The 12836-nt window shown below is 56.9% G+C and overlaps 1 protein-coding gene across 9 annotated transcripts in view; it reads left to right on the forward strand.

The window, feature by feature from the left end:
- Positions 1–12836, forward strand: part of EIPR1 (EARP complex and GARP complex interacting protein 1) — a 121295-nt gene that overhangs the window by 87402 nt on the left and 21057 nt on the right. Inside the window, exon 1 of one of the 9 annotated variants that reach the window (XM_019827972.3) lies at positions 6116–6281. The exons of the other annotated variants lie outside the window; for them this stretch is intronic. Within the exon in view, the coding sequence (XP_019683531.1) occupies positions 6247–6281 (35 nt within the window). The 5' untranslated portion in view covers positions 6116–6246. Of the gene's footprint in view, positions 1–6115; positions 6282–12836 lie in introns of those variants that run through there. 9 annotated transcript variants of the gene reach the window in all.

Consider the following 12836-nt stretch of genomic DNA (forward strand, 5'->3'; position numbering starts at 1 on the left):
TCATCCTGGTTGTCACATGTGTCCATCGGTGGCTCTTTCCCTTTATTCTAAAGAGGGGTCTAAGGGAAGATGGGGCACAGCTTGTGTGACCACTCACCTATTGAGAGACAGAGGCCACCACTCACCTATTGAGGGACAGCTGGGCCTCCCCTGGGTTTTGGACATCATGGATGCAGCTACTGTGAGCATGCACGTACAGGTGTTCTCACATCTGTGGGTTTTCCTCCCTCTCAACTGAATGCCCTGGAGTGCAGTTCCCGGGGCGTCTGGTGGTTGAGTGTTTTGATTTGTGCAAACTGCCCCAGCCTTCTCAAGTGGCTGTGCATCTGACGTTCCCACCAGTGATGTGTGAGGACCCAGTCTTTGCATCCTCGCTGGCCTTTGGGGTTGTTACGTGTGTGTTTTGTTTTGTTTTGTTTTGTTTTGTTTTTTTAAACTATCTTCAGTGATGTCTTAGCAGACAGGGAATTTGCCTTTTGGAAATTTAAGTGTGGTGCATGTGTGAAGGTGGAGGGTGCTGTGTGTGGAGTTAAACACGAGGCAACTGCTAATTTTGTTTGTTTGCTTTTTGGTTTGTAAATTGAGGCCGAGAGCAGTTCTGGGAGAGGGGCTCCCAGCCAGGTCCTGAGGGTCGGCCCTGCTGCTGGCTGAAAAGGAGCATCCTGGAAAACCACGCAATTCCCAGTCTGCCCGGGTCGTTGCTGTGCCTCACATGTTCTGGCACGGGCTCCTGTCCTCAGGGCCGCTCGATGTCTGTTTGCCATGGAGCAGCTGGGCCCCAGCGTAGATGGCCCCACATGCCCACTTTGGCCCTCTAGCACGCAGGGGGTGGGCAGTGCCTGCAGGCTGACCCTCCACTAGAGATTCACCAGTGTGTCTGGTTCGAGAGTGAAATAGGTGCTCCCGAGCTCCCAACCATGGAGGGAGACGAGGCGCTGCCCTAAGGCTGCGTAGGTTTGCTGGAAAGTCACCCGCTTCTCAGTCACAAGTGAAGATTGCTGAAAAGGAGGAAATGCTTCAGCTGTTACAGTGGCTCGATGGCAGGATCTCTGGAAACGCGCCACCCCCCATGTCTGCTAGGACACACAGTACAAATAAGGCAGCAATCCCTTCCCTTCCTGATTTTCTCAGATCCACACTGTGGGGACCAAGTTGAGCTTAGAGGGACTACCTCGTAGCTTCTGTTCTTGATTAATGAGCCATCAGCTTCTTGGTTCAGTATGACCTCTTCGGAGAGGGCCTTCTTAACCATTCTGTCTAAAATAATCACTGTTCTGCCCCCACCCACATCTTCCTGTCCTTGCACCCAGTTTTATCCCGTGTAATAGCAGTCACCATGCCTGACGTTGCTGTGTGTGTTCATGCTCCTGTGACCCCGGGCAGGCGTCTTGGCAGGGGGCAGGTGCGTCCTCAGCACCAAGGACAGCGCCCGGCCACGGCTCATGCTGTGTTGTGTGAGGGGAGAAGCGGTGCGTCTTCAGCACCAAGGACAGCGCCCAGCCACTGCTCATGCTGTGTTGTGTGAAGGGAGAAGTGACTGTGACCAGGCCCTTCTGAGGTTTGCAGGCACCGCCCCCTGTATTTCCCACGTGACCCTGTAAAGTGGGGACCATTGCAGAGGCGGTAACTGTCTTCCGGGTGCTAAGGAGAAAGCATCCAGCCGTTTTTACTCGGTGGGGTGATTGGGCTTCAGAGCCAGGCAGTCTGACCCCAGAACGACACCAATGTCCCAGGATTGCCTCCCTGCTGAGCGAACGAGCAGCAGGAGCCACTTGTGGTCGTCACACTGTGATTTGGAAGTTGTTTCCTTTGCTGGGAGTAGAAATACATCCTCATCAGAATAAGTTCTGAGAATGTTCACACATCTTCCTGCTGGTTCCTTATGGACGACAAGTGTAAATATATTGTGCTTTCCAGGGGAATTACTCATTTTGAGATAAAGCCACCTTTTTTTCTTTTTCTTTTTTTTTTTTTGGCATACTCCTCCCCCCCCCCCCCATACCCCCGGTTTGCTCCTGTGGTCAGTGTGTGGTGACCGTGGATCAGTGTATGCTGAGCGTGTGGTGAGCGTGGAAGACGTGGCCTTCCGATCTGTTGGTATGTCACGCTGTCCCTCTGGGCGTGTGCCTCCTTCTGGGGTGGTTGTGAGGGGTCTCTGGTGAGCTGTCCAGCTCTGTGTTCATTAGATGCTGGCGTCTCACACTTACTCAGTGGCACATACCTGTGTCTTGTGAATCAGACAATAGCTCATGACCCTCTTCCACTCTGCCTGTCACCCTGGAGGGAGTGGGACTGGGCAGCCTCACCTGGGACCAGGCCGCAGTGACATCCCTCACATGATGGCCCCAGGATGAGCTCATTCGGCTCACTGCTGGCCGCCTGCAGGGTGGTTGGATGCTTTTACCAAACTGATGTTTTTCACCGTCTACAGGGCATCTGGCCCCAGCGCATTTCAGGCTGTGTGTGTCAGATGCCTTGTGTTGTTCTGGGATGGGAAGGGACCTACACAGCTCAGTGAAATTAATAAGAGCCCCCTTACTGTGTTAAATGAGGTAGGAGAGCTGAGCCCGGGGGCATGCATGTCATTGGCCCTTTTTCCACTTCCCAGGGGTAGGTAAGGGTGGCTCTTCACGGCACCCCCTCTTACAGGGTGGTTTTTTCCACGAAGGTGGGGCTTCTCCGTGAGTCAGCGACGAGACCGGCAGCTCAGGGCGTCCGTCATTGTCCGCAGTGTGGACTGTGGGGGTCGGTACTGGAGTGAGTGCAGACCCAGTGTGGCCCCCTGTCCTATCACACCAGCGTCATTGGGGGCCTGGTGGAGTGTCAGGGGAAAGGAGGCAGCGATTTGCTGAGAGGGCTGCTCCCGGGTGCGGGCCTGCTGGGGCGCACGTGCTCGCCGTGCATGAGCACGTGCTCGCCGTGTGCCCGCTGTGTGCCTGCCCTGTGGCATCATCACTGTTGGCTCAGGGCCGATGAGTCACACAGGTAATTCTGTGCTTCTCCACCTCCTTCTGATCACGAAACCCACCCCCTCCCCCCCCCCACACACCCGCCACTCTCCCTGCTGCCGGTGAGTGGAAGCCAAGTGTAAGAATTAGCGGCTCCGGTCTGTTCTGGGCCCCATCTCCCAAGTGGTGCATCAGGGGGAGTCTACTGCCGCCTGGGGTCACGGACAATGAAAATCTCCCTTGAAGGAGAAGTTGCTAAACTGAGTAACCAGAGGCTTTCCAGGGTTGGCTGGGAAGTGAATGACAGTCACTGCAGCCGCTCACTGCCACCCCCAGACCCTGATGGGCTTGGGGGAGGGAGCATTGCTGTCACTCATTTGCCACAGGGATGGGGTGGCTGGCCCACAGCCACTTCCTGAGCTAGCTCTCTCCGGGGAGCAGATCTCCTGAGTGCAAGCGGAGGTGGGGGGAGGAACAGACCTCCTGGGCACAGGGGGAGGTGGGGGGAGCCAACCTCCTGGGCGCAGGGGAAGGCGGGGGGAGCAGACCTCCTGGGTGCAGGGGGAGGCAGGGGGAGCAGACCTCCTGGGTGCAGGGGGAGGTGGGGGGAGCAGACCTCCTGGGTGCAGGGGGAGGCAGGGGGAGCAGACCTCCTGGGTGCAGGGGGAGGTGGGGGGAGCAGACCTCCTGGGTGCAGGGGGAGGCAGGGGGAGCAGACCTCCTGGGTGCAGGGGGAGGCAGGGGGAGCAGACCTCCTGGGTGCAGGGGGAGGCAGGGGGAGGTGGGGGTCGCCATGGCACTGGAATGCCAAGTGGGCTGAGCAGGTACGGATGTGCCCAGGAAGGTGGGCGTGTGCGCTCTCATTAAAGGAGGGCAGTGGATGTGAGCCACTTCCTGAGGTACTTTGGCCAGAAGAGAAAGGATTCGGCGTCATCTCTCTTTTCGTGTTTCTTTAATCGTAGTTGTATACAATCGTGGAAGAAATGCAAATTCAGAGGTATCCGTGACACCTTACAGAAGCCGTCTCTGAGGCTAAGTAGGAATGTGTGTTTGAAATTGAGAGATCTTATGACACGGCTTTGCGGTCAACAGCGATGGAGAATTCCCGGTGACTGTGACGATACCGTCACTGAAGGTTTATGGGATTTTAGGAGGCTTGTGTTAGTGCCTTTTGGGTTTATGTGATCTAGGTGTGCTGAGGTGTGAGTGACCCCCTGGTCACTGGCTCGCTTCTAACGTCCATTAGCTTTTAAAGAGGACCAGCACGGGGCGCCTGGGTGGCGCAGTCGGTTAAGCGTCCGACTTCAGCCAGGTCACGATCTCGCGGTCCGTGAGTTCGAGCCCCGCGTCAGGCTCTGGGCTGACGGCTCAGAGCCTGGAGCCTGTTTCTGATTCTGAGTCTCCCTCTCTCTCTGCCCCTCCCCCGTCCATGCTCTGTCTCTCTCTGTCCCAAAAATAAATAAACGTTGAAAAAAAAAATAAAAAAAAAAAAAGAGGACCAGAACGGGGCCACATCCCTTACTTTGTGCAGGTGTCCTAGGACAACAGACAGACGCCTTCCTGTCTCAGGTTTGTTGAGTTCCCCGCACGCGGAGAACGGCTGACGCAGACTCCCTTGCCCTCATCATGCCAGCAAGACCACGTGTTAGGGGGGCCGTGGCAGCGGTATCGGACCACAGCGTGCCGATACAGCTCACACTAGACGGTCCTAGCACCGACGTCTGAAGGCCGCGCACAAAGTGTGTTTACGTGCATGACCCGAGAAATTCATGTCGTTTCTAGAATTTCAGTTTACGTTTCCCTGAAAACCGTGGATCAGAGTGTGTTTCGTTGAACTCTCGTGTGACCCGACCAGTGTCTCCCAGAACGGGTCGGCTGACCCAGTGGATGCCAGTGTGTCCAAGGCACTGGTTTAGAAGAACGTAGCTTTTAGTTCTATTTGTGATGATTTAAACGTGAGCTTTAAATACGAAAGTTTCGAGCCTGAACTAACTCCGTGGGTGAGAATGTTTAAACATTTTCTCACTGTTTGAAAAATGGGGTGGGGGAGAGGAAAGAAAAGTAGAACAAAAAGCGGAGGAAGAACCTGAACCACTATTTGGAATTTGGGTAGACGGTTTTATTTCAAAACGTGCTTTTATTCACAAGTCCGCTTTGAACTTGCTGAGAAGACCCAGGGGCACAGGAGGGTTACTGCACCTGCCCCAGGGAGGGAGCAGTGTCCCCGTGCTGTCCGGCGTGCACCCCTGTCCGAGCCCCAGGGGCACCGGCCACCGTGGGCCAGTGTCGGGGTGTCCTTGGAGGAGCAGAGCTGTGACCTCTGGGTGTCAGGTGGGCCTTCGGTTCTGGCGATGGTCCGTCATGTGGAGGATGGACCGAGTCCTGGCTGTGCCTCGCGACTCTCTCTGGGGCAGAAGGACGGGACGGTGGCAACCTGGCGTAGAAGCCATGCTCAGGCAGGGCCAGGCAGCGTGCCCATCAGCTGTGTCCACCCTTAGGAGGAGCCCGTGGACCTCAGGCATTCCCATCGGGGGAGGCTTCTCGGGGGTGCCAGTCTGGTGATTAGTGCCCATGTTTCCCTATGTCCACACTCAGGAAACGGGCGCCTGTCTGTTGCTGGGTCCTCGGTGTCAGAGTGCTGACCGGGGCTGTGAATGCTGACGTCAGCCTCCACAAAAGAGACAAACGTCCGAGGAAGATGCCGTCCCCCTCACGCCCGGCCTGTGGCTCTTCTGCTCTGGCTCTGACCGGAAGTGTAGTTATTACCTGATGGCACTCGGAGTCTGTCCAGATGAGGGGTGTCAGAGCAAGCAAGCCACCCCCTCCGGCACCAGCTGGCCTGCCAGGGTGCCTGGGCCATGCCGGGACGCCAGCCTGCCCCTGGAAGAATCTGCGTGGCTCAGCCGTCGGGAGCCCACATGTCCACAGAACTGGTCGAAGCGTGCCTCTCTACTTACAGTGTCCTTCCCTTAATCCGTGCGGTGCCCGTGCAGAGCCTGTGTGTTCGGTTCCGTATGTTCCACCAGGAGGACATTAACTGGATTGCCAGCTCTCTGTGTTTGAAGGAGATGTATAACCTGGGGAACTAATTTATTGGATTTTAAAAGGGTTTTTTCGAAATTCTGCTTGTAACCAATGACTTGGCAGATATGTTTCCTTCTTTTCAGTGAAGTAAGAACCCTGATGGGTTGTATAATGCGGCGGGAACCACATTGGTCACACGGCCGTCCCTTGTGCATTAGAGTCCGCCTGTGTCCCAGCCGCGTGAGGCTGCGGCCTTGTGGGCATCCAGCCTTTCATGGACTTCCCACCCCCGGTGGCTGCAGAGAGGAGGTAAGGTGTGCAAATGCTGTGGACTTAAATTATTAAATTTGCGTTGAGGCTGTTTTAAGAATTTCTGGTGTCCTTTGCGCTGCCCTCACCCTGGGTGCCGGCATCCAGAGTGTGAATCATTCATTTTGGAATCCCTTATCTGAAGCACAGAGGCATGTATTTTGTTTGATCAGCATGAAACCTGCCAAATTAGAACCATCATTCCTGCCATTATGGTCCTCGTTAACTGCCTCCAAGAAGTTTAGATTTTTTATTTGGGTTTATTTACAGAAACAGCCCTTTTCTCGTATTTTCCTCTCCGTGATTATGAGGGGTATTGCACACTTACATTAGGTATATGCGACTTTGTTCTCCACTTGTTAATGTAATTTTATGTCCTCTCAAATTCACTGGCGGAGTGTGATAAAGCAGAAAAATGGATGATTTTTATGAACAGAGAAATAAACCTCTTCGTTTGGAGCAGCAAGTATGGCAGAAATTCTAGGTTATTTTCTTATGTTTATAGCATTAGTTTCATGGTGATGATCCACGATAAAATAGAATCTCTCTTCTCACTGCACTTTGCATACTCCGGTTATCCCAAGGTGTCTGTTACTGGGCACAAACACCAATGATTTTAGGGGTTGCTACCTAGAAACCAACAGTGGATTTTTCTGACGCCTCGCCCAGGATGGGTGGTGACAGGAGAGGCAGGAGCGGGCCCCGCGGCAGCGTGACCGTGGGTGCTGCGGAGCACCTGTTTACCGCAGGTTCGAGGAAACGCCTGGAAAGGCCCACTCTTGGGAAGGGTCCAGTCGCTGAGCCTTCCCGCTCGGTGGCACGTGGCCCCGCAGAGGCATGGAGAGATGCGGTCGTCACTGGAGCCGTAGGACGAGGGGCTTCCGGTGGGGAGCGCGGGGTGTGGTGCCCAGGTGCCAGGCGCGGTGGAGGGGGCAGAGCAGCCCCGTGCGGCTGGCGGCAGCTCTGGGCGCGTGGTCGCCTGCTTCGCGGCCAAGAAGGTGAACCTGGGCTTTCTGTTGTTACATGGAGATCCGCCAGTGCTATTTCTTGTTTGACGGGAGCGTGTATAGGGGCGCCTGGGTGGCGCAGTTGGTTAAGCGTCCGACTTCAGTCAGGTCATGATCTCGCGGTCCGTGAGTTCGAGCCCCGCATCAGGCTCTGGGCTGATGGCTCGGAGCCTGGAGCCTGTTTCCGATTCTGTGTCTCCCTCTCTCTCTGCCCCTCCCCCGTTCATGCTCTGTCTCTCTCTGTCCCAAAAATAAATAAACGTTGACGGGAGCGTGTATTTCCTCCCTTTCTGTGTGTGTGTGTGGGGGGGGGGGTTTGTTTTTTCTTACAGTTTTTAACAGTGAGCCGCGCCCCTGCCCTGTGCTGCTGGGACGGGAAGGTGCGCGTCCTGAACCGAGCCCACGGCTTGTTTCTCATGCAGTCCCCCCTCGCTCCTGGGTGGGAAGTGAGGGTGTGGCGATCTGTCGTCCCACCTCGGTCCCCGTCCTGTCCTCTCAGGGCACGAGCACACTCACCCTTCCTGCCTCCCCTGACCTCCTGGGGACTCCCCAGGCCTGGGGCCGCCCCCGATGGTGAAGTGTGGGGCTTTCCTTCCCATGCACGCCACACCGTTGGTGGCTTTCTCCTTAATCTAGGCCTTTCCAGGAGAGCTAGCCAACTGTTGGTGACAGAGCCCATGGAAGTTTCTAAAGAACCTGTTTTCTCCTTCCTGGTTTTGCTTCAGGAATCTCTGGGTCTCCAATCTCTGTGGCGAGATTAACTCTTGCATCCATCGCGTAAAAGGCAGACGTGTTCCCTTTCTTTCTGATGCCGTGTAATTCAGAGATTACAAATTTAAATCCTCTCAGGAATGAATGGCACATATTCAGAGGCATACCTTGGTTCCGTCCTGTAGCTTATTCAGTCACCTCTCCCAAGGAGGCGTTTCCTCTTTGAGGAGCAAAAGTCTTAGTGTGGGTGTGTCTTCCTCGGAAGGCTGAGGCTCTTCTCCCACGTGTATTCTGTGTTAATGCTCCAAGTACAGGCCTTAGCTCCAGCTTAGCTGGTGTGTGTGCACATGTATGTGAGGTGTGTGGGGTGTGCGTGTGTGTGTGGGCTGTGTGCGTGTGTGGGGGGTGTGCGTGTGTGTAGGGAATGTGGGGTGTGTGTGCATGTGACAGTAACTCAGGGAACTCCAGAATGTTCTCAGATGCCAGGGGGAAGATCGCCTGATGCCTGGCTGACTTTTGCACCGACGGTCACCAGAGGAAGCGCAGGTGCCACGGAAAGTGATGTTGAGGACTCAGGACCAAAGCCACTGGGCACGAAGTGGGCGGGACAGCGACGCGTGATGGGGCTCTGGCGCCTTTCAGAATAGGTCAGGATTCGAGTTTCTGGCCTCCCTGAGGATTTTTTTTCCTAAATCCTGGTGGCATTCTCTTGGTGTGTGTAAGGGGGGTAATTTCACTATCGCAGGCCAAGTTGGAAGGTGGGGTTAGGGTTTTTCGACAGGAGGCTGTCGGCGTCTAGGGTGGGCCGGTCTTGGCTGTTGACGGCTGTTTGCGGGCCACGGCTGCGTCCCCCCAGCCTCTGAGGACTGGGCCCTCCACACTGGCACTCCCTGTGCAGCCAACGCCCGACTGCATCCGACAGTGTCCAGCTCAGGGAGCGCCGACTTTGTGCGGGCTGTGCTCAATACCGACTCGCCTGTCTTCCCGAACCTGGGACGTTGGCGTGCCGCTGTTAGCCCCCGGACAGATGAGGATCTAAAGCCCAGAGCGATTAGAAGTCGCAGGCATGCATACAACGGAATTTGGGTGGCCTTTGGGAAGAATTCCGTTTCCTTGACATGGAAACTTACCCAAGACACGTTTAAAGTAAAGCACGCAGCAGAGTGATGTCACCAGCGTGTCTGCGGATGTGACTGTGGTCGTATTACCCGCGTCAGCACGTGTATTGGCAGAGACCTGGACGCTTGTCCCCTGTCGTGGGGTCCTCTCCACTGGGGGGCAACACAAGAGGCTTGCACTTCTGTCAAGTTTAAACACTCTTAATGAGCACTTATGACTTGAAACTAGGATATAAAATATGGCAGCTTCAAACGGGATCTCGGGGAGGCCGGGGCTATGGCTTCATGTGTTTTATTGAGGGGAGAGCTCCTTCTTCGCCCACATAGGGCCACTTATTACTGAGCTTGTTAGTCACCAGTGTACGTGCTGCTGCAGCTCAGGTAACAGGGAGCGTGAGGCAGGTGCCGGCAGGACGCGTGCAGTAGCCAGAAGGGAGGCAGGCAGCTGCCGGCAGACTCCCAGACTCCGCTGGCATCGAAGCAGACCCCAGTATAAAAGGCCAGTGACTTGGGGCCCTTTCATACGGGCCCCAGCGCTGTCCCACAGAGGGAGAGGGATGCAGCCCAGTGCCAGCCAGTGCGCGGGGACGGGTCGTCTCGGCCAGGCTGCGTGTTCGCCGCACGGGCAGAAAAGGTCCAAGGGATATGCCGTGTACGCTTCAAAGGAAATCTACCCCAAATGCTTGCGGTGATAGGAAAGACCAAGGTTAGTGGTCCGAAGCAGCGGTCTCCAAAGTTCGGTGTCAGAAGGAGATAGTTTGACGTCACGACCCTCCCGTCTCCCCCAGCACACATATCTGCGCTGTGACGAGAGTTTCACAAAATGCCACCTACTGTGAAAGCAGGCGAGTGCGAGCAGGGGGGCTGGCTGTGGCACGAGGAGGCCCGTGCCTGGCCACCTGAAGGACTGCGTGTGGGGACGAGGATTCTGGAGCAGACGGACGTGGTGGGCGGAACGGCCTTGGTGGAGGCTGCAGGTGGATCTCGTGCTGTGTCGTGCTGTCTCATCACGTGCACGGCGGACTGTGCTACTGGGCCATGTGAGACCGCCAGCGGGGCCCGGAGCCTTCACCACTGCGGCGCGGCTCTTCTCAGGGGGAGTCCCCCGGTGGTTGGAAGCGGGCTGGTTGGACAGACGGCTCAAACCCCGAGCCTGACAGCCTTCTGCGTCCCACGGCATGTGACGGGTGCCCCAGATGTCATTGGTTCTGCTTTGCTCGTGCCGCCCTCCTGTTCTCAGTGGCGCCCCAGCTGACAGTGGTGTTCCTGTAAGAACAAGACCTCGACAGGTGTCTGTATTTTGGCGATGGGAAAGCACACACAGGCCCAGAGAGGGACTAAACTTGGGCTGTTGGTGGGCCACGTTCTCAGCTGACGGGGCAGTTAGTGGGAAAGTAGGAGCCAGGCAGACGGCGTTTCCAGGCAGGAGCTGGACGATTGTGAAGCCGAGGGCGAACTCGGTCAGGTTTGTGCAAAGCGAGAAGTCAGACATTAAAAAATAAGATTCAAAAGCTTTATCGCTTTTTTATGTAGAATTTGAGAATGATACACGTAAGCAAATGACTCCCAAGGTTTTGCTCGCAGGAGAATTGTAACTCCGGAGATGGAGAAGGGCGGGGGTGCCGTGGATACCGTGCGTGTGGTATCTAGGGTGGCGTGGACGTGCAGGTAGAGGTGCCCGTGGGGGTAGGCGTGGGGCTGCGGGGGGGCAGCCGGTGGCTCAGTCTTGGCTTGCTGGGCAGGAACCCCCCCTGCAGTACAGCGCCCGGAGAGGGGGGGAGGGGCGGCCGGGGTAGACAGGGAAGTGCGGGCACCGATCTCATCCCGCACTTGGCCCGCGGGGTGTGCAGTGGCCCGGGGAGAGTTGGGGAGCCAGCAAGACTGCCTCTTGATGAGGTGCCTTCGAGACTAAGTAGCCAGCCCTCTTGCATGGGTCCCAAGGTGGACCGATCCTCACTGCGTGTGCTTGATAAATAGGCTCTTCGCCCAGCTTTGTCTTTCACGGGTTAAAGTGCGCTGGACACATGCCGAGAGGGGGCGTAATTAATTCTTCATTCACGATTTCCCTCAACACCTCTTTGTTAAGCGCCTCTCCTGTGCGGGTCAGACTCTGTGCTAGGTGCTTGGCATACAGCAGTGGGCGAGTCTGGGCTTGTGCTGAATTTGTAGTCTGGCCGGGAAGCCAGCCACGAATGACCAGGGGCCGCCGCTGACCCAGGACAAGGGCAGTCCGCATGGCCTCCAGGGGTCAGGCCCGCTGGACTTGGTGTTTCAGCCAAGCCCCTTCTGCCTTCCAGAAGCCCGTCTCTCTTGGTCCTGATCTGCAAACAGATTTTTTTATTGAACTGACCTGTTCTTTCCAGGTTCAGACCTGGTCCTTGAGGAGGGATGGCCGTCCGCACGCAGCCTCGGGTCTCTGGAATCGATAGGATCCCTGTGTTCCTGTGTTCAGATTCTGGTGAATCTTCTCTCCGGTCCCTTCCTCACTTTGCCTCGACATTTACCTCTGCTGAGACATGGGGGCATCGCAGAGCCATGACTTTTTAGGGACTCGCCTGTTACTCCTCTGAAGACGTATAACCACCTGTACGTGCTTTTCTACAGGCTTAGCGGGCCTCTCCCGGGCACTCGGTTTCCTAGACGTCCGCCAAGAATAAGTCTTACCCGGTCCCTCCAAAGGCTGATTGTGGTAGCGCTCGGGACTTAGTTGCCACACAGTCTTCTCTGCAGTTTGGACTCGATCCTCCAGCAAATGGGTATGAATGCGCCTTGCTGAACAGGAAGAACTAGGAAATGAGTCTTCACCCCTTCTCTCCCCTCCCTCTCCTCTCCTCTCTTCCCTCCCTCCTCCCCTTCCTCTTCCCTCCTCTCCTCCCTCCTCCCCTTCCCTCCTCCCCCTCCCCTCCCTCTCCCTCCCCCTCCTCCCCCTTCCCTCCCCCTCCCCTCCCCCTCCTCCCCCTCCCCCTCCTCCTCCCTCCGCCCCTTCCCCTCCTCCTCCTCCTCCCTCCCTCCCTCTCCTCCTCCCCCTCCTCCTCCTCCTCCTCCTCCCTCCTCCCCTCCCCTCCTCCCCCTACTCTCCCCCTCCTCTCCCTCCTCCTCCCCTCCTCTCCTCCCTCCCTCCTCCCCCCCCTCCCTCCCTCCTCCCCCTCCCCCTCCCCTCCCCCTCTTCCCCTTCCCCCCCCTCCCCTCCTCCCTCCTCCCTTCCCTCTCCCCTCCCCCTCCCCCCCCTCCCTCCTCCCCTCCCCCTCCTCCCCCTACTCTCCCTCTGCTCTCCTCCTCCCCTGCCCTCCCCCTCCTCCCCCTACTCTCCCCCTCCTCTCCTCCTCCGCCTCCCCCCCTCCTCCCCTCCCTCTCCCCTCTCCCCTCTCCTCACCTCCTCCCCTCCCTCTACCCTCCTCTGTCCTCACTTCTTCCCTTCACCCTTCTCCTTCCCTCCCTCCTCTCCCTCCTCTCTTCTCCCTCCTCTCTCCTTACTTCCTCCCTTCTCCCTCGCACCTCTCTCTAGTCCCTCTCCATCCTTTCCTCCTCCCTCTTCCCCTCACTCTCCTCTGTCCCCCCTCCCCCCTCCTCCTTCTTCTCTCCTCCCCCTCCCCCCTCCTTCTCTCCTGCCCTCCTCCCTCCTCCCCCTCCCTCCTTCCTCCTCCCTTCCCCCTCCTCCTCCTCCTCCCTCCCTCCTTCTCTCCTCCCCTCTCCCTCCCTCCTTCCTCCTCCCTTCCCCC

This window comes from Felis catus, chromosome A3, assembly GCF_018350175.1.
Source record: "Felis catus isolate Fca126 chromosome A3, F.catus_Fca126_mat1.0, whole genome shotgun sequence".
Taxonomy (NCBI): Eukaryota; Metazoa; Chordata; class Mammalia; order Carnivora; family Felidae; genus Felis; species Felis catus.